The sequence below is a fragment of the Pygocentrus nattereri genome, chromosome 9 (genome assembly GCF_015220715.1).
Source record: "Pygocentrus nattereri isolate fPygNat1 chromosome 9, fPygNat1.pri, whole genome shotgun sequence".
NCBI lineage: Eukaryota > Metazoa > Chordata > Actinopteri > Characiformes > Serrasalmidae > Pygocentrus > Pygocentrus nattereri.
This window is the reverse complement of record NC_051219.1, coordinates 34,631,173-34,655,264: the sequence shown is the minus strand read 5'-3', so window position 1 is coordinate 34,655,264 and position 24,092 is coordinate 34,631,173. Positions and strand designations below refer to the sequence as shown.

The window sequence follows — 24,092 nt, the reverse complement described above, 5'->3', positions numbered from 1 at the left end:
GCAGATAAGGTATATTTGATATTGTTTAACGACAAGTAAGCATTACAGGTTAATTCAGTGGTAATTCAGAATATACAATTAAGCATTCACACAGCTTTCAAACTGCATGACTGAACAACCAGAGCAATGCAAGTAACGCTGAATGACCAGTTGATTTAAAGCACCACCCATTTGGCTTTAGCAGGATTTGTCGTTACCAAGTACTGTGTATACTGGAATTGCAAAATGCCAAGAAATTACTGAACTGAATCAGGTGAGCCAAGTAAACACCAGGCTGAATTCCTGAAATCTGGTCCTGGAGGCCCACTGCCATGTACTTTTTAGTGTTCTTGCTCTCAACACACCTGATCCAACTTATCAGCTCATTAACAGCCCATTATTAAGTTAATGTGGCAGGAAAAGCCCTAAAATGTGCAGAGCAGTGGGCCTCCAGGACCAGGGTTGAGAAACACTGCTCTAGAGCTGTTAGGCTCCGGCTTCATCCTTATTTTGTTTGTGAGGTTAAAGTGTAATCTGGGTGAATCTTGCCTCACATGTAGGAGCCTAAAACAACATGAAAGCGAATGTGTACCTCAACAGTCCACCTATGCCTGGGTCTTAGCTAGAGGTGGCAGCAGTCACAAGCTTCCTGCTCTCAAAGGTATACATTTGGAAATAGTGTCCACACCTACATCACAATTCTCACTTTATGAAGCCTGTTGGGGTGTTTGGTTTGTTCTTTTTTTGGGGACATTGTTCAGGTCATTGCTGAACATCACTTAAGATTTCTTTTAATTATTAAGCATGTGCCAAAGTACAAACAGTAAAGTCTTTCAAATGAGAGAGAACGAAAAACACTGTTCCTTTTCTTTTAAGGTTTTTATTTGAGAAAATAACACCAGTTGTTTTATAGTGTATCTTCATACCTCTTGAGCACGTGTCTTGTATAATTTGGACTGCTTGGTATAAAACAAAGTTCTAGCTCTAAAATCTGATTGGCTGAGCCAGATTCGGTGCTGTTGTGCTCAATATATGCAGATCAGCCATAACATTAAACCTCGTTTCTACACTCTTTGTCCATGTTATCAGCTCCACTTGCCGTATAGATGCAGTTTGTAGTCCATCTGTTTTTCTACATACTTTGTACCTCTTTCACTCTGTTTAGTGGTCAGGACCCTGACAGGACCTCCACAGAGCAAGTATTATTTGGGTCGTGGACCATTCTCAGCAATGCAGTGACACTGGTGGTGCTGAAGTTTTTAACCAGCTCAGTGCTAACATTGGACTAAGAATCATCCACCAACTAAAAACAACCAGCCAACAGTATCCTGTGGGCAGCATCCTGTGACCAGTGATGAAGGCTACAGCAGGGGTGCCCAATCTTATCCGCAAAGGGACGGTGTGGCTGCAGGTTTTCATTCCAGCAAAGCAAATCAATTGCAGGACTGCACATGATTAGTTGTTTGACGTCTGAGCAACTGACTAAACAATGGGAATCAGGTCATTTGGAAGGAAAACTTGCGGCCACACCAGCCCTTTGCGGATAAGACTGGACACCCCTGGACTAGATGATGACCAACACAAACTGTGCAGCTACAGATGAGCTACTGTCTCTGACTTTATATCTACCAGCATCGCGCCAGTGTCACTGCAGTGCCTAGAATTATCCACCACCCGAATAATACCTGCTTTGTGGCGGTCCTGACCATTGAAGAACAGGGTAAAGCAGGCTAATAAAGTATGCAGAGATATAAACTGACTACAGCCTGTAATTGTAGAATGACAAAGTGCACCTAGATTGTAAGTGGAGCTGATAAACTGGAGTGTAGATAACAGGAGGTGGTTATGATCTTATGGCTGCTGTATGTGTATATATACACAACGAGAACATGAATTATAGCAGGAGGAATAACAATAATGAGTTCTCACCGTTCAACAGTTAAAAAATATATTTTTAAAGAATTTTTTTTTACGGAAAAATTACAAGACTTCACATCCATACAGCACAAAACATTACATTGTGTCATTGTAAAGAGACTAAACTACCACTTCAAGTTGTACCAAATGAAGAAGCCTTCATTCACAAAATAGAGATATGTTCACAAGAAGAGTAGTTCAGTGATTTCTCATTGTCCTGCGTCTTACAATCTCAGACCCACCCTAGCTTGCCATGTAAAAGCCAGCAGTTGTGAAGTATGATGGAACTGTCCAAGAAGTTCTGGAAAATGATCATTTCCAAAGCTGGTTTGGTGATGATGGGCAGAGCCTGTATACACTGACATAAAGACTCATGGCATGGCAGCAAACTTAACAATGTAATAAACAAGGCACTTTATGCTGCAGTACTCACAGTGTATACTTTGAGGATTTATATTGAAAATAAATAGCTATTTCTAAACAACTCTACTACAAATGGAGTTTCTTTCAGCTGGAAGAGCACACAAACTTTCACAAAGAGTGCTCACAACATCAGTCACGCTCCCTGAGGGGGGGAAAAGAGGACATCGCAGTCAGTTCATGCTGTCTTCACCACTAGAGGGTGGCTGCGTACCTTAAAATAATAATAGACAATGTAAATTTATGCAAGTTCATATTCTCTGAAGAACCTTGGTTCATTGCTAAATGCATATAAAAAGAAAATTATACCAGTCATCCACAGGGCTGTGCTACACACTGAGCTACCTGGATGCTGATAAAGTGGAATTCCACCTCTATTGCAAAATTTATGGATGATTAATTAGAATGTCTGTCTGAGTGGTTTGATGTGAAATGTGCTGTTCTAAAAACTTTACAGAATTGTTCACAGTGGTGGTGATAGGAACCAGACTTCTAATGTGTAATGCCTCTAAAGCCTCTCAAAGAATGTTTTTAAATGAAACGATTATGAAAACATTGCCTGATGCATGTTTTATCACAGTTTTGACATGAAAGTTTTGGCTAAAACATTAAAATCGAGAGATGCATATTAAAAATGTTACATATTAAAAACCCTGAAGGTTCACTAGCTCTTTTGGATAGCAAATAAATGGCTATATTTTCACAATTAACATCATGACTCATGGTTCCTAATATCACCACTATAAAGAAATCTGAATCAGTATGTTACTCTACAATTTACCGTCTCACATCAAATCGCTTTGTATGAATTTGTTTACATCTCAAAGACTGAATAGTGAAGAACCTTTGAAAATGTCAGTGGAATTACCTTCTAAGCCAAGAACAAGATCAGGCTATCTGAAGGTCCAATCAGCTAACAAGCAAGCCAGACACTAACAAGCAAGCCAGTGCACAGCTTACAGTACAGTAGACAGCCACATGTAGCGCTCCACTCTGCACAGCACAATACAACAGAGACCAGTTGACCAAAGGGAAGTTCCCTTTCTGAACAAACCACAGTACAGCAAATATAAACCTATTTTTTGCCATCCAGTGTTTGGACTAACCACTCGGCCCCTATTACTCAGTGGTGCATACATAAATACAGGACACAGCATCGTCCACAAAATATTTCATGCAATTCTAACAGCTATGGAGAAAAAATACTGAAAGCTTTCATTCCAAATAAGATGCCTTTGAGCAATAGTCATATAAAATAAAACGCATCAACCATCTCAGCACAACCAAATAGTTGCCATTGCTAACCCAACTGAATTGGCACTCATTACTCTTTAAAAGGGCAATTTCACTGATATTTCAGTGTCTGTATAATGAAATAGTTATGATGTTACCAGAGTGGTTTGATGTGAAACTGTTCTAAAGAAACTTGCTCAGTTTCTTGAGTCAGAATTGTTCACAGTGATAATGCTTGGAAACAGATTTCGGCAGAATTTAATGCCTCTAAAAGCTTGACACAGGAAGTTATAACATGAAACAGATACAAATATGTTGCCTGATGCCAGAGACCATATTTTACAGTTTTGAGGCAAAGTTTACATGTTTCTGCTAAGGTGCACACCGGGTGTTTTAAGGCAAAATATTATCCCAAGAAAACAGTGTTTAAGGTTTACAGCTATTTTTCCACTATTTTAACATTACATATACAACCTCAGAAAATGAGTAGGTTCACTGGTCCTTTTGTACAGCAAGTAAAACAGCAATGTGTGCTGAAGACGTCACAACCTCTAGGTCAACTGAGTTACTATCTATAATGAACCATTTCACATTAAACCACTCTGAATAATGATGATAAACCGACTGAATTATACAGAAATGATGGAAAAATTGGTAAAACTGCACTTTTAAAAAGGTGCCAAAAGGGTTTTTCTGAGCAATGCCTCTTTCAGTTCTGTAAAGATCTTTTCAGTTGAGTTTTCAGAAGAACCGTCCACAGAAAGGTTATTTATGGAATCAAAAATTCTGTGGCATCATGCAAAAGAACCTCTTTTGGCACCTTTAATTTTAAGAGTGTATAAAATATTACAAAATTACATAAACTGGTTTGGCTCCTCATAACATTTCACTGTACAATCACAATCTATAGTCAGTCGAAATAAAAAAAAAAAAGACAACTGGAGTGTGCATGGAAATGAGAACATAATGGCACAAATAACGTGCCTGATAAATGTCATCTCTAACATAGAGTGCTGTGTTTGACAGCTTTCAGAATGCCATGGATACCTCACAGCAAGGAACAAGAGTTATGCCATCTCCAGTTACGGAAAAACATAGAGTCAGTCTTCACACACAATGCCTGCAGCAAGAATTTGTACGATATAAATATACAGTAATAGTGATAAATAACATGGCACGTCAGGAAAAATAAAAAATTGCTTTAACAAGTCAGGAGTAAAACTCAATAAAAACAATAAAAATACAAATTTGATAAGTTAGATAAACTGTACTATTTGTAAATAAAGAATTGTGATTTACCACAGTAGATCAGCCTCCACACTAACCAGCACACCAAACAAAACTCCCTTAGTCAGTTATGAGGGTTGAAGTAACATGGAAGACTGTGCTTTTGGACTCATGACTGAAAGACTGCTGGACACAGCTGAAAGCCTCAGGTCTACAGAGCCCTCAAACACACATGACAAACTGCAGCTCTTTTGCATTCAGGAGAAGCCCTGGAGGGCCTTTCTTTGGTCCTAGACCTGCTGCACCAGCCTGCGATAGTGCGGCATGACCTTGCTGTCTGGGAGGTAGAGTGCCATCTCCAAGGCAACCAGAACAGGAAACTCCAAAGGAATCAGCTCCCGCCGACTTATTCGAAAACGCTCCTCCAGCTTCTGCTCAGGAATAGACGCATGCAGAGAGTGAGAGACAGAAAAAGAGAAGGGGGTGAATTTAATTATTACTGTATCAAAAGATATATAAATTAAAATAAAAGAAATAATAGAGATGCACCGACATGGGAATTCTGGCCTGATGCCAATATTTGACCCTTTTTATGTGCAAACAAAAAAAAGGAACAAAGGAAAATGTATACATATTTTTTCTTATTTATTTATTTGATGCCATTTCTGTAGAGTTACAAATGCAGTAAAATTTTAATACAGTACCCAGCATCACCTCAACACTGCTCTTCTGGAGTACAATAAACAAGTAATTTTTTTACAGGTCAAATACACTCACCTGGCCAATTAACATGCTTTTTTTTCCTTCAAGTAATTACTACTACAAAAATACATATTGAAATAGATATTCATCTAAATATTCCTCCAGTGATCTATTAGTAGACACGAATATTGATGTTACATTAATATTTAGATATAGCAACCATATTTTTTTTTTCAGTCAAAGTGATAGTTATTGATGGCTTGGCTGTCGCTGTAATAATTTGTTGCTGTATTCATGTCTTATTACTTTGCTCACAATATATTCTTTTTCATTACTTTTTAAATCTATTTAAAAAGCTACAGCTACTGCAGAACAGTTTGAGAGCAACCTGCCAGAGTAAGAAAATGTTAAGGTCATGTTTTACCATGCAAAAAAAGTTAATAGCTAAATAAACCGTTCATAACAATGTCTTTGAGATCATTACTGCAGTTTAATGAGTCACAGCAGGATGGTTTATAGTAATGTGCCTGTAGCCTTTTACCTACCGCTCCCTTGTCTTATGATCTAGAAGTCCTGAAGTCAAAAACAGAGAAGGCATAACAAGTACTGTGATCTTTATTCATTATTCAAAGTCAGACCCAGTAAGGAAGGACTAATATCTGGCTGTCTTAGTATTTCAACTTGGACGAGTGGCACTTACATCTATCAGCAGTTTGACCTCCTGCTTCTTAAGGTCACTGCTGATCTTGGCAGCCAGCAGCACACAGACAGCGGACACAAGCTTCCTGTTGTGCTTGTTCAGTCGACCCTGCAGGACCAGCTTCTCAAAGTACACATAGGCCATTGCTATGGTAACAGGCTGTAGACCACACTCCTCGCTCACGGCGCGCATCTCTCGCTTCAAACTGAGTGACAGGAAAGGCAAACGTGGAGTTTTAAGAACTGCTAAATGTACACTGCCTTTAAAAACTTTAATAATATGAAACCAATTTATGCAATTAATGCAGATACAGTTCTGTGCAAAAAGAACCTAAACACATCTTTTAAAGCCATTAAAATGTCTTTATAAAAAGTGCATGTTGCCTGTATAAACAATATACATCCTGATACATAAAAATACAATGAAAAGTAACAAAAATGTATCTTTTTTTTTAAAGCAGATATCTTTTGAGTTAAATCATGTTTGGATGAAGACATCTCCTCAATGCCCCCACCCATCACATATACCTGTAAAATTTGTCACTTAATTCATAGTCATATTAGTGTTTTTTCCAAACACTTAATACAGCACTTAATAACAGATCAGTAGTTTTTGATTGTAATTTTCAGGTGTTTTAAAAGAAAAACTAAATACTAACAAAAAAACAAAAAACAAAAACTAAACTTTCAATGGAGAATGGAACTCTACATGATTCAGTAATAACTGAATATTTCATATTTAAACAGCTCTGATTAAATCTCAGTGATCAAAAAGACACTTGTACTAATCTTCTTGCAAGAAATTCTTATAAACGGACAACTGTGATAAATTACTATAAATGGATAATTACACTTAACTGTTTAATGTTTCCAGAATTCTACATTTTGCCTAAAACGTCAGTTAACATTTTGGTGTGTAGTTTATAACGTTTCATTCTACACTGCTAGCTTATTATTATTACTGAATAACAAATATAACTGATTTCAAACTTAATGTAACTTACTGGCAGTGTAGCTCTAACAAAATAATCTGTTCACTGAGCAGTTTGATTGCATTTAACAATTCACTTGATTTTGCTCTATATACATTTACAATGAACAAGCTTTATTTATTTATTTATTTATTTATTTTAACACAGATACACAATGATGATCTTCATCTTCAAAATAACCATACCTTCTAATCTTGCTCAGGGTCAACTTTATATGAGGAAACTTTTCTTTGAATGTCTCATTCATGTCCTTCTTTAGGTCAGATGGTTTGACGTACTCGATGACAGTTGTCTGCAAAAGAAAAAGTGCATTTAAGCAGCACAAAACTTTGTCTTTATGGGCAGCGGAGGACTAAATGCCCTGTGATCTTTATTCATTATTTGAACTTAATAATAAGTGTATTATTTAATACACTTACCACATATGAGGCAAAGATTAAGACCCTCTTGTGCTTTCCACAAGGCCACTGTGGGTCGCTCAGTAAATTAGGGTCATAATCTGATATCTCGTCCACACCTGTTAAAATTTAAGTGCATGAAACAAAGCTCTGCATATCAGACTACTATACACATTCTCAGAAATGATGCAAACATTTTTTTAACTACTTTAACATTGTTTTGTGTCATACAGTGTTATATATGTGTTTTGGTTAAAGTTATGTGCCAAAGGCAAAGACAGTACATCATCAACATTCACGATAACACATGAAATGTAGCAATGATTTTATACAATAGTTACACAAAAGTTAAAAAAAAAAAAAACCTGAGCACTGTCTCAAATATGTTTCGACACTAACAATTCTTCCACCAGAAACGTAGTTCTCAGGTTTGTTTTTCAAATACCAGGAGCGCCTAAGTTGCAGTACCTCAAGTGTTAAGATACATGTTGAGTCCTGTCAGTAACCCAAGGCACTGCAGACAAATGCTATAATTTTTGTGTGGTTTCAAAATCTGAGTAACTCACCAGTCTCTTGTCCAATGGCACTGCTCAGACGGGACGGGGTGAAATTCTTCTGCCCGTTGATCCAGTTCCGAGGCATTGGCGTTTGCACGTTTGTATCCAAGGGTGCATTGCTTTTCTGTCTGACCAGGGCGTTGGTAGGGAGGAGGAACTGGGCATATGATACTGTCTGTAGTAGAGACACATACAAACACCTACATCAGGAGCATAAATGCAACACCTCAAACAACAATCCTCCAAGACATACAGATTTACACTGTGTTTAAAAGTCACTATAATATAGGCCACAATAATCACTATTCAAAACTTTGGAATCACTGTTAATAATATAAAAATACTTCTGCTGCACATACATACATAACCTGATATGAAGAAAACATCTACAGGCTTCAAATAATTTGAAAGAAGCTACAAATGACTGCATAATAGTTCAGAAAGCTGTATAGCATTGAGAATGAGCTTACAACAAAATGAATATCTACAATGCCTCAGTCGCAAAAGTGGTGATCAACTTTGCTCAAGTTGCTATTCACAGCAATTTTATGTCAGCAAATCATTGTAAATAAAATAATTACAGTTTATTATTTAAATAGATTTGCTAATGTCAAAAGTATAAGTTGTTAATAAACCACAGTCACAACCATGTCTACAGTCAACACAAGTTATTGTTGAATAGTTATTATTAAACAGAAGTGACAGAAGTGAGTGGTAATACTTTATCATTACTGTGATAAACAATATGCTTTTCTAAACATATTGTGGATATTGTCAGTACTGACAATTGTATTCCTTATAAAAAAGAGCATATGTCCTGTTAGATTTAGAGCAGTACAGTATGTGAAATGCTGAATAAAAATCATTACATACTCAAGAGGTTTTGATTGTAGTGTGTTTTTTTATATATATATATATGTGGCATTATGGATGCATTGTGTCTGTGTGTCAAAATGCACTGCTCAAAAAATTGAGAACAAAATGAATGTAAGAACAACGAAAACCACGATCATCAACCCATTAGGGTCCCCATGTGCCTGCATGCACTCTCAACAATGTCTGGGCATGCTCCTGATGAGACAGCGAATGCTGTCCTGGGACATCTCCTCTCAGACCTGGATCAGGCCATCAGGGAACTCCTGGACTGTCTGTGGACTGTTGTCTCATAGGTTCTCAATTGGATTCAGGTCTAGAGAATATGAGGGCCAGTCAATGGCATCAATGCCTTCATCCTGCAGGAACGGCATGCACACTCCACATGAAGCCAGGCATTGTCCTGCACCAGTGGAGCCCAGTGCCCCCTGGACCAGTGTAAGGTCTGCTGTTACGTACTGGGACGAAATCCTCAGAGCCATCGACAGTCAGATTACTGTTGGCTATGATATGGAGGTTTGTATAACTCCCTAGACCATCAATGACCCCACCGGCAAATTGGTCATGTTGGATGAAGTTGCAGGCAGCATTACATTCATCACAGCATCTGCAGATTCTGCTCACATATGCTCAGTGTGAACCTGCTCTCATTTTTGAAGAGAACAGGGTGCTGGTGGCAGACATGCCAATATTGTTGTTGCTAATGAATGCCAATGGAGCTGCATGGTGCTGGGTCATGAGCACAGGTTCCACTAAAGGACGTCGGGCCCTCGTGCAACCCTTATGGAGTCTGTTTCTGACAGTTTGGTGATAAATATGCACACCAGTAGCACTGATGCGCTTCTATAGTCCTGTCCAGCTCTCCTCGTGTAACAACCCATGTCCTGGTATCTCCTGCATGCTCCTGAGAAGGTGCTGGGAGACACACCAAACGTTCTTGCAACAGCATGTATGGATGGGCCAACCTGGAGGAGTTGGACTACCTGTGCAATCTGAATAGACTGCAGGTACCACCTAATGCTACCAGTAGTGTGACGGACACCAGCAAAACGCAAAACTAGAGAAGAATCAGTCAGCAAGGATGGGGCGAGACTAACTGTGGCAAACCCTGCAAAATCATTCCTTTTTTGAAGGTCTTGCTGTTGCCTCTTCAATGCACCTGTTGTCACTTTAATTTGCATGAAAATGATTCACAATCGTTTATGCCTCCTAACTGGATAGACTGATATCCCTGAAGTTTAACTAACTTGGTATTATACTGTGAGGATTAAGAGTTCTCTTCATTTTTTGAGCAGTGAATCATGATAAAAAAAAATGTCTGTACCAAGTATTATGATATGATATTTTAGCCGTATCACCCACCTCATTATTAAATAACAATTTTTATAAGACAGGTGGTTATAAAATAGTGAATGCTATTGAACAGCTTATGAAACTTACATAGTCATGCTGCTAGAACAACATGCACAGAGTAAACACAGAAATATGCAGACAAACCAGATTTACTATGAACATAACATACCTGAAATATGAACACATCCACAAAATCCATCACCAACTGTCTCTTACCTTTCCAAAAGCCCCCAGTTCCACACCCTCCAGCACAGGAGCCATATCAGCCACTCCTCCTGATGGGTGCCTCTGTCTCTGAGCTTCGAGTTTTGAGTCACTGCAATAAATGGGTATCTAATCATTCATCTCTACTTAATAACATGCTCTGTGGTCAACTGTCGTTTCCTACTGTAGTTCAGATTCAGAGATAGAGAGGGTAACTAAATAAGGCACTGCTGCTGTTCATCTGAAACAAGAGTCACTCGTGGAGTGTGTTGGTGCACCAGCTGTTCAGGCTGATCTCTCGCTGAAGACCCGCTCAGGCTGCTTGTTTATCAACATGCTGCTTAGGCTGCTGCTTGTAAACAAGCTGTTCTAGAGAAGCTGAATGTGAAAGAAACCCTGTGGGTATTTGGGAAGGCACACTGTTCAAAGAGATAAGGCACTTTATGTACACAAAGAATTTGGCTGACAATGGACAATGTGAGGTGTGGACAAACCAATATCTATTCCAGAGTACAAAATAAAATTTTCATTTCAATGAATAAAAAAAGATCTGATCTTATTTGCAAGAGCTGTATTTATATATTTTTAAACGAATTAATTATTAATGCATCGCCATTTAAGGGAATTGTCAATATTTTTCCTCAAAAACATTTCTGCAATACTGCATCGCTGCATTACAAATTAATTTAGCAAAGAATCTGTTAAAAGCAACTTTGCAAATTTGTTTTAAGCCTAGAAGAAAAAAGTCTATGCCTTATTATAAAAGCATGAGTAATTCAAAAATAAACTAAATGTCCAAAAATTATTCCTTTAAGGCTTTTAAATGAATCTGTTATTTCCCATTTACAGTTAAAGATGGTCACACTACATATAAACCAAAAAGAACAGATTATCATTAGATCAATATATAAGACTTACCCAGCAAATGATGGCGTGCTCTCCCCCATAAAAATGTCCTATTTTAAAGCTGTTTATGTCAGAGGGATTTCAGGATTAAAACTAGCCAAGGGGGCTATTGATTTGTCCATCCCTGGTGGGTGTTTTGATGGTATGTAATGAAAGATGTTTTGTGGCTGTCTGCAGGAGCTCAGTACCTGATGTGAAAGCTCTCTCCGTAGGGCAGTACAGAGAAAGCAGTACACAGAGACCGCTTAGCACAGATGAGAACAATCCTGCAGGACACACACACACAGCACGCACACAGAGGAGACAGTGTCAGTTCTTTAATACAGCAACACAGACATTTGAATTAATATTCTTGCAAGTACCTAAATCTCAGTATAAACTGAGCCCCTCTCATACTAAAGAAAAATGTGGTCAATCAGCTGAGTGTTGTTTTGTTTGCTTTATAGAGTTACAAAACTAATGAAGCTAACAATTCATGGAGGTTTTTTCTCGATTAGCATCGAGCATTATCTTCACACACTTGCCTTAATCTGTACTCTGCTGTTAATTAAGGGAGAGTAAGGCACTTATCATGGATATTTTATGCAGTTAAACAGGTTCAAGTAGAATGTTCTTGCCATACAATTACATACATACATACATAAATAATTGTCTTCTTTTTTTTTCAATGGATGCAGTTACTAAAGTACAAGCTTAAAGCGGCATACTGGTTGATTAGTTTTCTAGCTGTTGCTCCAAACTGACGATAAACACATCTGGAGCTCAAAAAACAAAAAGATTATTCACTATTCATTATTAACATGTTGTAGTACCAGAACTTTTGTTATTTTGTCAATAAATGTATTTTCTGCTTGACAAAAAAAGCACATGCGTTCTGTTTGTTGTGATGTTATCATTTCATTGTTAAAGTTAACAACTGTGGAAACTAACGAACGTAACAGCACTACTTTTAAGCATGGATTAGTTTAAGCACAGCGTTACAGCTAAGAAAACAATGAGTGAAGCCCCTAACCATCCATAGAAATTCATTTTGAAGCCTTTTTGCACAGATGTACAAAATGTACTAGAGAAGTCACGTAAATATAATATTTAAAGTTTTTTTGTGCTGATATTTGCTTTTCTACTTGTCCGATATATTTGCCACATACAGCACAGGCTTTTTACACTTAAATCATACTGACCTTAAATGTACATATTTTTATGTATTTAGGTTAGAAAACATGTGCCTAAAACAACATATTACTTAATTAAACTAACTGTATTTTATTTTGCATTGATTTAGCTAACTTTTAAGTGCCTGTGACAACTAGGCCCCCGCCTCTTACAATTTACCTCTTCCATAAGGTTAGTGGTAACGTTTTCACTTACCCTGCTTTTGGCTGAATCATTGATAGGTGCAGAAAACAATGTTTATGTTTTCATATGTACAAGATGAGATGTGTAGCTTGTCTGTACTAAAAAATATGAATCTTCCTCAAGATCTTTTAAATACGATTCATCAAAAACACTAGGTCATACGTACTAGTATGGAGTTTTACCTGGATATACATAAGAAAAGGACTAAAACATGAAGCATAACTAAAATCAATAGTAGCAGACATTTTTTAGGCCTGAATTTTGCTTTATTTTCACTGTTTTATAGATTTTTCATTCAGTCGTAGAAATCATAAAACCTATTTGCTAACCCTTGACATAATTAAAGGTAAATGTGTGATGCTTTAGGCTTGCTAACTGGTGCCTCTATGCATCCATTACATGCAACTAGAGATAGCATAGTACTTTTTTCCCAATGCTGAAAACCTGAGTACAGGCTGATACTGATCCAATGTTTTTTTCTTTTAAAAAGTACAACGCTTTAAAAGGAGTCATCAATTGAAGCACTACACTTCAGATGGGCATCTAAAACTTGATGACGAAAATTAAGACAACCATGACAAAAATGAACAGTCCTGTATTAACTAAAAATGGTTCAAATGCACCACCAAATGCACGACATCTAGCAATTCCTTGCAGCTCTAACATGAGGCTCCTGTTGTTGTATGCTGTTATCACAAGGTTACCATTATCAGGTGACAAAAATCAGACCTAATACATTCCTGTTTCACTACTTTGGCCTCTGATCTTGCATTATTTTGGTAATATCTCTCCAATACGATGCTCAATATTGGATCAGCCCACCCTGTACTTCTTACTCACATTAGCCTCGAAACTCTAGTGCAAAATTTAACCATAAGAGTGGTCAAAATGCAAAAATAGATGTGTAAATCATTTGATAATTTAAGGTGGTACAACAACAACAACCACCACTGCCACCAACAACAACAACAAAACATGTGAGGTCATCTATTCCCTTTCAGAGCACAAAAAAATATCCACACAAGTACACAGAGTACCCACACGCTTGCACAACCACAGTCAATACACCACCACAGCCTCACTGCCACACTGCAACTCTGTTTGAGTCGACCAGACATAAACAAGTTGTTGAAGTGCATTTCTGCACAGAAGTAAAGTCTTCAACATGTCAAGCACTCTGCCAAACGCTGCATATCAATTATGTTATTGTGAGATGTTATGTCATTGTGAAAAATCTGGCTTATGCCGCAGGCTCAGCCAAGCAATATGATTCTATCCAAGAATGTTCAACTTGCATTAGGCAGACAAACTACTTCAACTGTACAACCAAAGGAGTTCATAACCATCTTCACCCAGAAACAATGCTCAGCTTTTTAGCGAAATAAATAAATAAATAACTAAGCAATCAGTCTTGGCTCTGCAGACTGTGATGAAAGCACATTTCATAATACAAAAGCTAGATTACAGCGCTGAGAACAGGTTAAATCACATTTGTACAAAATAGGTCAAGGCACAGAGTCTGTATTGGGTACATGCTTCCCTGACATGTTGCTAAGAGGCATGAACAATAGCAGACCCAGCAGGTCAGCAACTAGTGACAGACTGCACTGGATGAGGATGAAGGGCAAACATTACACTCTGCTGATGTCATGGGCCTGAGAATATGAATGAGAAAGCTGGAGTTCATGCTTGGCAACATGTTCAGTGTTAGCGACAATGGAGTTTTAAACGATCTTTTGCCATTAGCCAGCTTCTTTTGTTAAACCCCTAGACCAAAGGATCAGACCAGATTAGATTAAAATATTACAACAGAAAACACTGAAATGTGAAATACTGTTGTCTTTGCCTTCCATCAGTAAAAGAAGAGAGAACAGTAAGTGAAAGAATTAAAGACTATCATAATAATATAACATTATTAAATAAAAATGATTTAAATGTACCTTCTCTTTGGATCCGCAGTGATTAGCTGTCCTTTTGCCTGATAGTGCATGTTTTAAATTTGCATCTATTTCTTACAGTAAGTTTTTGTGGGGCTCTATTTTGAGAAGATGACATTACTTTGAGTTCCTTTCAAGACTGCCTTAATTCACCCTTTCAGTTCCCCAAGCAGGCAGAGCTCTAAGTGAGTTAACTTCGGTTAGACAGTTACTTATGTCACAGTTATTAAGTTAGAAAAGGGTCCACAGACTCTGTCTAAGCCTGCACTGCATCACTTTGGAAAAAATATATTTAAACAAATGTTTATAAGAGGGATACACTGAAAACCTCTGGGCTGATGAGATGGAGTTTTCTTTTGCCTTTTAAAAGCATAAAAGTTCATACTGTAATCTATATGAGGTAGAAAGATAATCCATGAAGGTAGAAGGATTAAAAAAGGACTCTTGACTCATTTTACATAGCCATAACTACTACTAATGACAATTACTGAAAACATTTAATTTAATGTTTGCATTTGGCAAATGTATTTTGCATTATGTGTACAACTTCCAGAGCCACAGTGGGAGGTGAATATATGTGACTGAGCCTTGTATAATGTCTCCTCTTGTACAACAGTGACATTCCTGCCTGGATGGGGAACCAAGCCTACAATCTTCAAATAAAAGTCAGGGCTGAAACGCTGTTTATATCTTCACTGTAAACTGACAGGGCTAAACTGCTTCAGGCCCGATAAGTGGATGTATGTGAATGTGTTTGTTTTCATGGCATCACAGAAAGAATCCATTCAAAACATGGCATTGTTACAGTTTAGTTTTTCTATATGGACTGAACAGACCGGGTGAACAGCACATTTTGAAACCCTAAACATATTTACATACTACATTAAACTCTTTAAAAAAAAAAAAAAAAAAAAAAATTTAGATGAATGTACAATTAAGAGCCCTGCCCTATCATTCTTATTGGTACAGGACTGGCGATTCTGCCTGTACAGGGATTCAAATCTTACTAGTGAGTAACTATCTATTACTATTACTAGTCAGTATGGAAATGAGCTAGAAATGGAATTATTGGTTGTAATTATTGGCTATAATTTCACTATTAGACTAAAATGACATTTTCCCATTTACCAGCAAATAATATATTGGCTGATCAGTGGACAGTGCTGAACAGCAAGTGCATTTGTGAACAGGTCCAACTTGTCTCTGAGTTGCACCAGTCATCTTCAGAGGTGGTCAGTGGCACATATGACCTCATATTTGTGTTGTGAACATTAAAGTGTCCCCAGGCAATAGACACTTTAATCAGCATTCAAGACACAATAAAATGCCAGATGAAAACAGCTGTGCTGTCCACTTATGATCACACCACTCAAGACGGATGTTAACACTACCTATTCTGATCCAGTGTATGAGTGATTAGAAAATATGTGTGTTTGATTATGACCACTCATTATAACACATTTCTCCCCAAGTTTTAAAGAACTACTGTAAGTGTTGTGTTCAGCTACAGAGGATGTTCCTACAGATAAGAGCATGTTCCTACATGCCAGAACTGTAGTTCTGGGTAGCAAAACTGTGCTCATAGTCTGCTCATAGTGACAATGCAGCTTTTTCACACAGCATACCTAATAAAATAAAGCCTCAAATAGAGTGTATGTCATAAGCAGACTCATGCTGCTCTTATTTGGTCAACTCCCACTGTCTCACACATGCTGACTCACCTGCTGCCTCGAGTGTCATACTGCCTCATGTTCTTGATGAAGTGCACCTTCTTGGCCCGCGGCCCTGGAGACCCAGACTGATTACGTGTTCTACAAGAAAAGAGCAAAGAAAAATCATAGAGGAAATGAATACATGTGTGAATTAATGAATCATCGCAAACATGAAAATGTAACCAGCTGGAACCTCCTAAATTTAAAAACAGACATACAGGCGTGAAAGATGCATCTTACTGTTTAAACGGCTTTGTGCAAAGTTAGTTCTCATGGTAAACTTGTCAAATCAGAATGAATATGGTAATATTCAACATTAAAGCACTGAACACATTTATTGGTATTCATACTCAAGCAGTTGCTCGCAAGAAATCTGCCCTCTCAAGCAAACCTGGGTCATTTCTACTCTGGACTGTTGCCATCTGTTTGGTTTTCCTTCATATAATCGCCATTCTAAGAAACTTTATTCCTTAGTAACATTACAGAAAAAGGAAAATATAAACTTTAGTGTATGTTAATATTATAAGATTTCTTTCCAAGTAATTCTGGATCACTGTTGGCCTATTCACCATGATTTGTTTTTGTTCACTGTGATTTTTGCCCCACCATCTAAAGGGCAGCTGGCAAGAAAATTAAATCTGAGAAAAGGTTTTCCACCATTAAATCTCCAAAATGCCAAGATCATTTCATAGGATTACTATGACAGCAAATATCAAATACATCAAAAAACCACTGTTAACAGGAATACACTGATGTGGAATTTCTGGGCTGACACGAATACTGAAAATTAATATGCCCTTTTTGCCTTTTTTAAAACAAGTTCGAACTATAATCCATGTATGGTAGAAAGGTGGAAAGATATTCCATGAAGTTAGAAAGATTAAAGAAGAACTACTGACTCATTTTGCTTAGCCATGACATTACCATCAGACATGATAATTACTGAAAACATCTAATATAATATTTGCATTTATGCAAATGTATTTTGTATTATTTATAAAAACGTCTACAGCCACAGTGGTAGGTAAATTTAGATTTAGAGCCTGCCCAATAACTCTGATTTCAAGATCACCGTTGTTGGTCTGTTTACTATGATTTTTTTTTTAATTCACTATCATTTGGTTTTCCACCACATAAATGGCAGCTGGCAAGATAATTAAATCTGGAAAAAGGTTTTCCATGGTCGATATCTCCCAAAATTCCAAGATCACTTCATAGGATTCTCATGACAGCAAGCATCAAATACAAAACTCCTGTATTTGCCTTCCAGGTCTCAAAGGGTTTTGCCCCCACTACCACCAAACCATGTTCCAGGACTACATCCTGTCCCAGCAGCCCAGATGCTCTGCTTTATAGGACATCTGGCATCCCCTTTCCTAAAGATCATGTTGATTTAGTGTACTTGACCTTCAGCTGGGGAACAAACTTCTCTCAGGTTTGAACTGCTTCATCTCTAAACTACTTCCCATGTGGTAGTCTTGTGATTCATGTCTTCAGGCTGTTCCTCTGCCAACTATGAATTACAACATTCCAAGCAATGTAGTGTATCTATGTGCATCACTACCTATACATTATATAAATCACTTCCATTCAAACTTAAGGTTTTTTCCTCCTCCCATAAAGTTACCACTTAGGAGATATGAGACTTTATCCTGACCGTAACAAAGTGCACTTTCTGCTTTGGCTTAAATAGGTTAAATGTAAATGAGACCAAGTTGTTGCTTACTTAAGTGTAACAGTGCACTTTTTTGTGACGTTTCTTTGCCAAAAGTTACACTCTAATTTGATCAAGCTAGAATAGCACTTGTCTTTTAGGCTGGGAATCCTTTCGGTTCCTCTGTATAACCTTTTAGCATTTTTGCCTTCTACTGTTCTGCCCTGGATATGAGCATCTGACAAATTACCACATGTGAACATAAATCTTACATGTGACTTCCTCAAAATCTAAAGAACACAGCTTACATTCACAAACCAACTTGAACTGTTAGTGCTATATCGAGGAGCTCTTTTCTCTGTGGCTAGTATCATCACAGAGGGGGAATCTGATCCATTCTGAGAAGTAACATGAGCACCAGACCAGGCCACCAAGTTCATCTCAGAGCTTATATAAAGACATGATAATCTCTTCTGAATGAATGAAGCACAGAAAAAAAAATAATAGAATGAGTTCGTAGAGATTAAGAGATGGTAACATGAGGCCAGGCTGGAACTTGCAGAAGACCGATCTGCTGAAGACCTGGTGGACCACTGAACCTGCCCCTGATCTGTAGCACTGAGCTCTCTTAAAGCTACTGTCAGTCATCTGATACTGTAGGTCGTACTTGCTCTAACTGCATTGTTGGTAATGCCACTGTATGTTTTTACTGGTATCAGCAGGTCACTAACGGTAGATTTAAACAAGTGCAAGAAATCATCTCTTGCACTACATCCTGTACCAGTAAAACGCCTCCCAATCAATTAATAAGTTTAATTAATATTCCAAAATCAAAATAAAACCAGCGGAAGCCGCAGTAACACAAGAACAAGAATTATAATAAAATTAATATAATGATTAACATAGAAGTTTTAATGACCACCAGGACGAAAATGAAAGCTTTGTAAAGACCCGGAAGTTTAAACTAGATTTTCACGCATTTATCTAAACAAAAGCTAAAGAGACTACCTTCGGTGTAGTGATTGGGTTTTAAGCTAGAACACTATCTTAGCTACCTAGAACAGACAGATTCATTACTAACAGTATATCTGACAGGAAACACCACATTTTAAACAGTATTTGACAAAAAAAAATATTCCTTCACCGCGACTCTGATTCGTTAAACTGAGTGTTTAAGGGCACGTATGGGTCAACCTGGCGCCGAATCGTGTCTCTGTGGACAACAAATGAGAATTACTCCTTTTCAAATGACTGAGAGTTGTGGCTTAAACTCTAAGACTGTCTACTACACCAGCTCCGTCTGGGCTCTTTGGTCACCTGCCCTTGCGACGCTAACAGCGAGAAAGCGAGAGCACAGCCGGCTTGAACAAAAACACTCACCGCTGACGGAGGTCCAGAGGAGCGGAGTTATAACTGGAGCACACGACCGATGATTTACAGGAGACTAAACTGGGATTCTGTGGCCCGGAGGTCGGAGAAAAGGGGAATCCCTGAGACGACAAAGGATCCACCTTAACGGTACTCCCCTCCGAAAATACGTCGCTGCTCCCCTGACTGAACCCGGCCAATGTGGTGGGGAGCAGGGCCGAGGGGTAGGTGCTAGTCCTTGGTAGAGGGGCAGCGTTAGTGCCCCCGCTGACAGGAGCTGACAGCTTGCTGAAGGCTCCATAGCTGGCCGCTGTAGACAGCGCAGACAGCGGGGGAGCCGCCGCCGGTACGCCGGCCTCAGCACTCTGGTGCCCGGTCTCTCTGAGGCTGGCTGCTCCATTGCTAAGAGCACACACTGGGCGTCCGTCTAAAGATATGTTGTTCAGAAATAAGAGGGCGGCTTGTCTCCGGCGCGAATCCTTACTTTTCCGCACTTCTTTGTGTGCTGGCTTCGTTGTGTTGCATCCGGCGCCAGCGTAAGGACCGCAAGCTGCGGCCGCCATTCTACGAGTGACTTGGTGGTTGTCTGTGTGGCTCTGCGCTGACGGAGGGAGAACCTAGCAACGCCCAGACGGCAGCTTATTGGTCGAGCGCTCATAATTATTCATAAGAATTAACGCGCGCCTAAAGCGGATTGGCTGGGAGATGCTAGTTTCTTTAAATTTGCAACAATGGTATGAATAGTAACAAAGAAGGGACGAATATGTTAAGAGAAATTTTATCTCAAACACGAAACGAAGAGCAGGGGCTTATTTTTAGACATAAACTGGCAAACGCAGCAAATGATAAATCTAGTCAATGTGAAGAAATGATTTTTTTACTATTACATCAACACGACTTGCATCCAACCATATTTAAATATCCGATCAATCACATATTTTTAAATTTATTTTAAGGAGAGAACGAGACAGAGAGCATAATGGACGAGTCTTTAAAAACCCAGAGTAGTTCATTCATTTAATTTATTCATTTTCGAGTAAACAGTTTTGTGTATAAGTGATGTCAGTGCTTAACCGATTGTCTTCCCTTCAAATGAAGCAGTAGGTCTTTAGCTGCTTTCATGAGTAATAAGATCAATGTTGGTTCAGGAGGTCGCCCTGCAGCATTAAATCTCGCTATCATGACTTTTGATCTGGCTGCTGCTGGGATCCAAATTCGTTCAGTGACAGAAGCAGGAAATTACTTTTTCATACCCTTTTTTATAGTCATACTCTTTGTCTCTAAACCACATTAAATGTTTATATAACAGACTGCATGTGGAAGATAAGCCAACATTACAGCTCCTGAAAAAAAGAATGATTTATTTAACCCAGGTGAGTGCGGATATAAAAAAAATATCACAATATCTACCTAACATTTTACCACATTTTATTATCATGACATTGTGTTAAACGATGTATGCTACATGTATAATACAGACATACATGTAGTGTTCTGAATGTCATTTTTAAATAGCAATAATTTGTTAATGATCTGGTTTGGGTGTTTGTATCTAATATTTAATGGACATCCTGTCATTCGTGAAAACTGCAGCTTGTTAGGCCAATATACAGTGATGGCATTTCAGGAGCCCACAGAAATATTACTGTGTGTTGAATATCGCAGAATATCTTATACATCAGCACATAAGTATCTGCATGTTCACTGAGCAGTTTATTTTTGAGCAATCTATTTTTGTATGTACACTCATTTGTCTTTTTGTCATATACAACCTACCATATAGGTGCACATGTAGGTTTACAGCTACTGACTGAATGATTTATCGTCGTCCCTTCACCCTGTCTGTCAATGCATTACTGTCAGTGCTAAGTTAAGCACAGTCCACTAATCACCAATATTCAGCCAACAGTGGTCCTGTGGTCAGAAACTGACCACAGATGAAAGGCTAGAGGATGACAACATATGCATGGAACAAATGAGCCATAATCTCTAACTACACAATTAGTTTCTAATAAAGTAGCCAGTAAATGTACACAATATTTAAAAAGTGTGCCTGATACACTCACATCAGCAGAACACACAGTGTCATGCCTCTGTTGTGTTGGTATTGCTGCTGTGGTTATTTATTGGTCCTGTCATCTTAATGGACAGGGTAGAGGGTGGCTGCTAAATTGTGTGGCCAACAGATGGCCTCAGATTGATACTTGTAGGCCTGCCAAGTGCTCCTATATAATAGTAGGTGTAAAACGGATAATTATCATTATAATGAGTGTGCATACAAGATAGATGTACCTCATAAACTGCCTTTATGTTCATAATAAATGAAAAAAAAGTGTGCATTAGTAAAACATGGTGTTATCATTCTCTAAATAGCAAACTTGTTCCCACGTCCTACAACTCATTAAGACTGTTTCATAATCGACTGATCCACTTTGATCATTCTTTTCACTCCAAATGTGCTTATTGTTGGAATGTGGCAGCAGTTTTTTGAATGTTGGCCTTGTTGCACCATGTGGCAAAGTTGCCTCAAAGTTCAAGTTGCCCTCTTTTACTTCAACAAACATCAGGACCTGAAGCCGCAATCATTATTACAGCTTCTCTCCATTATTTCTGTGTGAGGAAGGAATGAAATCTCTCATTGTCTGCTCACATCTTCTGTGTGATGAAACCTGTATTTGTGAAAGTAAAGATGTGAAAAATCTGGTATGACGCCCACTTAAAAAGATGCTTTCTAAGGCTTCTTTAGTAATGAAAATGGTTCTATATAGAACCATAAACAGTCAAAGAACCTTTTGCATGATTCAGTGGCTCTTGACATCATGAAAGCGTTCTTCAGATTGATAGAGAATGTGTCGTAGATGGTTCTACATAGAACCTTTTTAAAAAGGGTACTGCATAGCACAAAAAACAGTTCCTCTATCGTTACAAGCTTGACACCATAACAATAGAACCATAGTTCTACACAGAACCATCTACAGCACATTCTCAATTGATCTAAAGAACCCTTTCATGATACAAAGAACTATTTAATCATACAAAGAAACCAATTTTTTTAGAATGCACTACTAACACTGTATTTGTGAATCATATCAAGATCTCTCTTCCTCTCTCTCTGTCCTCACCCTGTAATTCACGAGCTTTATGACATTCATTTACATTGACAGACCTATCTTTGATAAGGTAATTAGAGCTCGGACCTCACGGTTATGGTCATGCCTGGCAACCAGTGTGTATATTGTGCCTGTCATAAAACCTCATAAAGGAAAATGACCCTTTAGCATGTACAGTATGATGATGCATAAACCTACTCACAGTTACAGTCCACTATCAGGGTTCTTACCCCTACCTGGCCCAGAAGCCTGGTGAATCTTGCATCAATTTGTCATGTACGTTGTCATGTAGTGAATGTATTATGAATGTGTCAAATCATTTGTAGTCTTTGTTTTGTTTTAATAAAAAATAAAACCTAACATCCAATGTGCTATAACTTTTGCACAGGCCATTTTTTATTATTATGTTAAATTCAGTAAATAAACAGTAACTGTGGTCTTGAGAGGATGTGTTTACTTGAAAATGAACAAAACAACTGGACCCCCAAACGTCTGCAAACAGCTTAAATTGGGGGGGGGGGGGGGGTTGTTGGGGGGGGTTGGGGGGATTAGTAAATATAGGAGGAAAGTATCTTGACTGTAATGTACATTCATCTAATAAAAAACAGAATTTTGAGGTTTTCATATGATGGTGATGCTATTATGTAAGGCACAGCAAGGCTCCAACGTCCATATACAGGTATGGTTACTGATCACTGGTGTGGCTGATGTATGAAAGCTTCCATTTGTGTATATAAAAGAATTGACACATTTAAATCTACATAATACCACATCCTTCATTTTCTCCCCTTGTGATCCACTTATAGTCTCGATGTGAGTTTATGTACCAAAAAGAGACATAATTCATTTGGTCCTGACAATTTTCCAACCCCTCTTTATCTCTTAGTATTAAACAGGCTTTTTTGTTAATGTGCCTTTAAGACACATGTATGTAAATGAGCACTGTTCTGATTGGCTGCCCTGCATTTTCTTTCATTTGAAAACCAATCTTTGTTAAAACAGTACTTATAACTTCAATGTGCATGGGTGAGGCTAAACTGCTTTAGTCTGGATGGGTTTTTTGTCACATCACAAAAGAATTAAGTTAAAATGATCTGGTTTTGTATCTTAATATCCATATTATTATATATTATTATATAACCGGAGGAGTAATGGTATGTTTTGAAACTATAGCAGTGTTTAGATCCTACTTCAAATGCTTTTATTATTAAAAATCAGTATTCCACAATATGTACTATTGAAAAGGGAGCTCCACCAATTTTTAAAAAAATCCATATAATTAAACAGTCAATATGTAAACAAAGTCAGAGTGGTCTAGAGTGAAATGCTCCATTTTAGAGCAACATGCAGAGTCAGAATTGTTCACACTGGTGGTGACAGGAACCAGACATCTGAGGACTTTTATATTTCTAAAAGCTCCCTCACAGAAAGTTATTACATTAAGTGCTTAGATACTGTATATGCTGTCTAATATGTGATACTGTTTTACGTGATA

The 24,092-nt window shown here is 38.0% G+C and overlaps 1 protein-coding gene across 2 annotated transcripts; it reads right to left on the bottom strand.

The window, feature by feature from the left end:
• Window positions 1-839: 839 nt before the first annotated feature.
• Window positions 840-20,085, bottom strand: cables2a (Cdk5 and Abl enzyme substrate 2a). 2 transcript variants are annotated; one of them, XM_017708752.2, is made up of 9 exons: window positions 19,500-20,085; window positions 16,475-16,564; window positions 11,649-11,726; window positions 10,567-10,666; window positions 8,134-8,299; window positions 7,589-7,686; window positions 7,355-7,461; window positions 6,179-6,383; window positions 840-5,207 (listed from the first exon to the last, which is right to left on the bottom strand). In XM_017708752.2, the coding sequence occupies exons 1-9, from the start codon at window positions 20,048-20,050 to the stop codon at window positions 5,067-5,069; spliced, it is 1,536 nt and encodes a 511-aa protein (XP_017564241.1). In that variant the 5' UTR covers window positions 20,051-20,085; the 3' UTR covers window positions 840-5,066. The 2 variants fall into 2 exon arrangements, with proteins under 2 accessions (XP_017564241.1, XP_037397440.1); XM_037541543.1 differs by lacking the exon at window positions 11,649-11,726.
• Window positions 20,086-24,092: the final 4,007 nt, after the last annotated feature.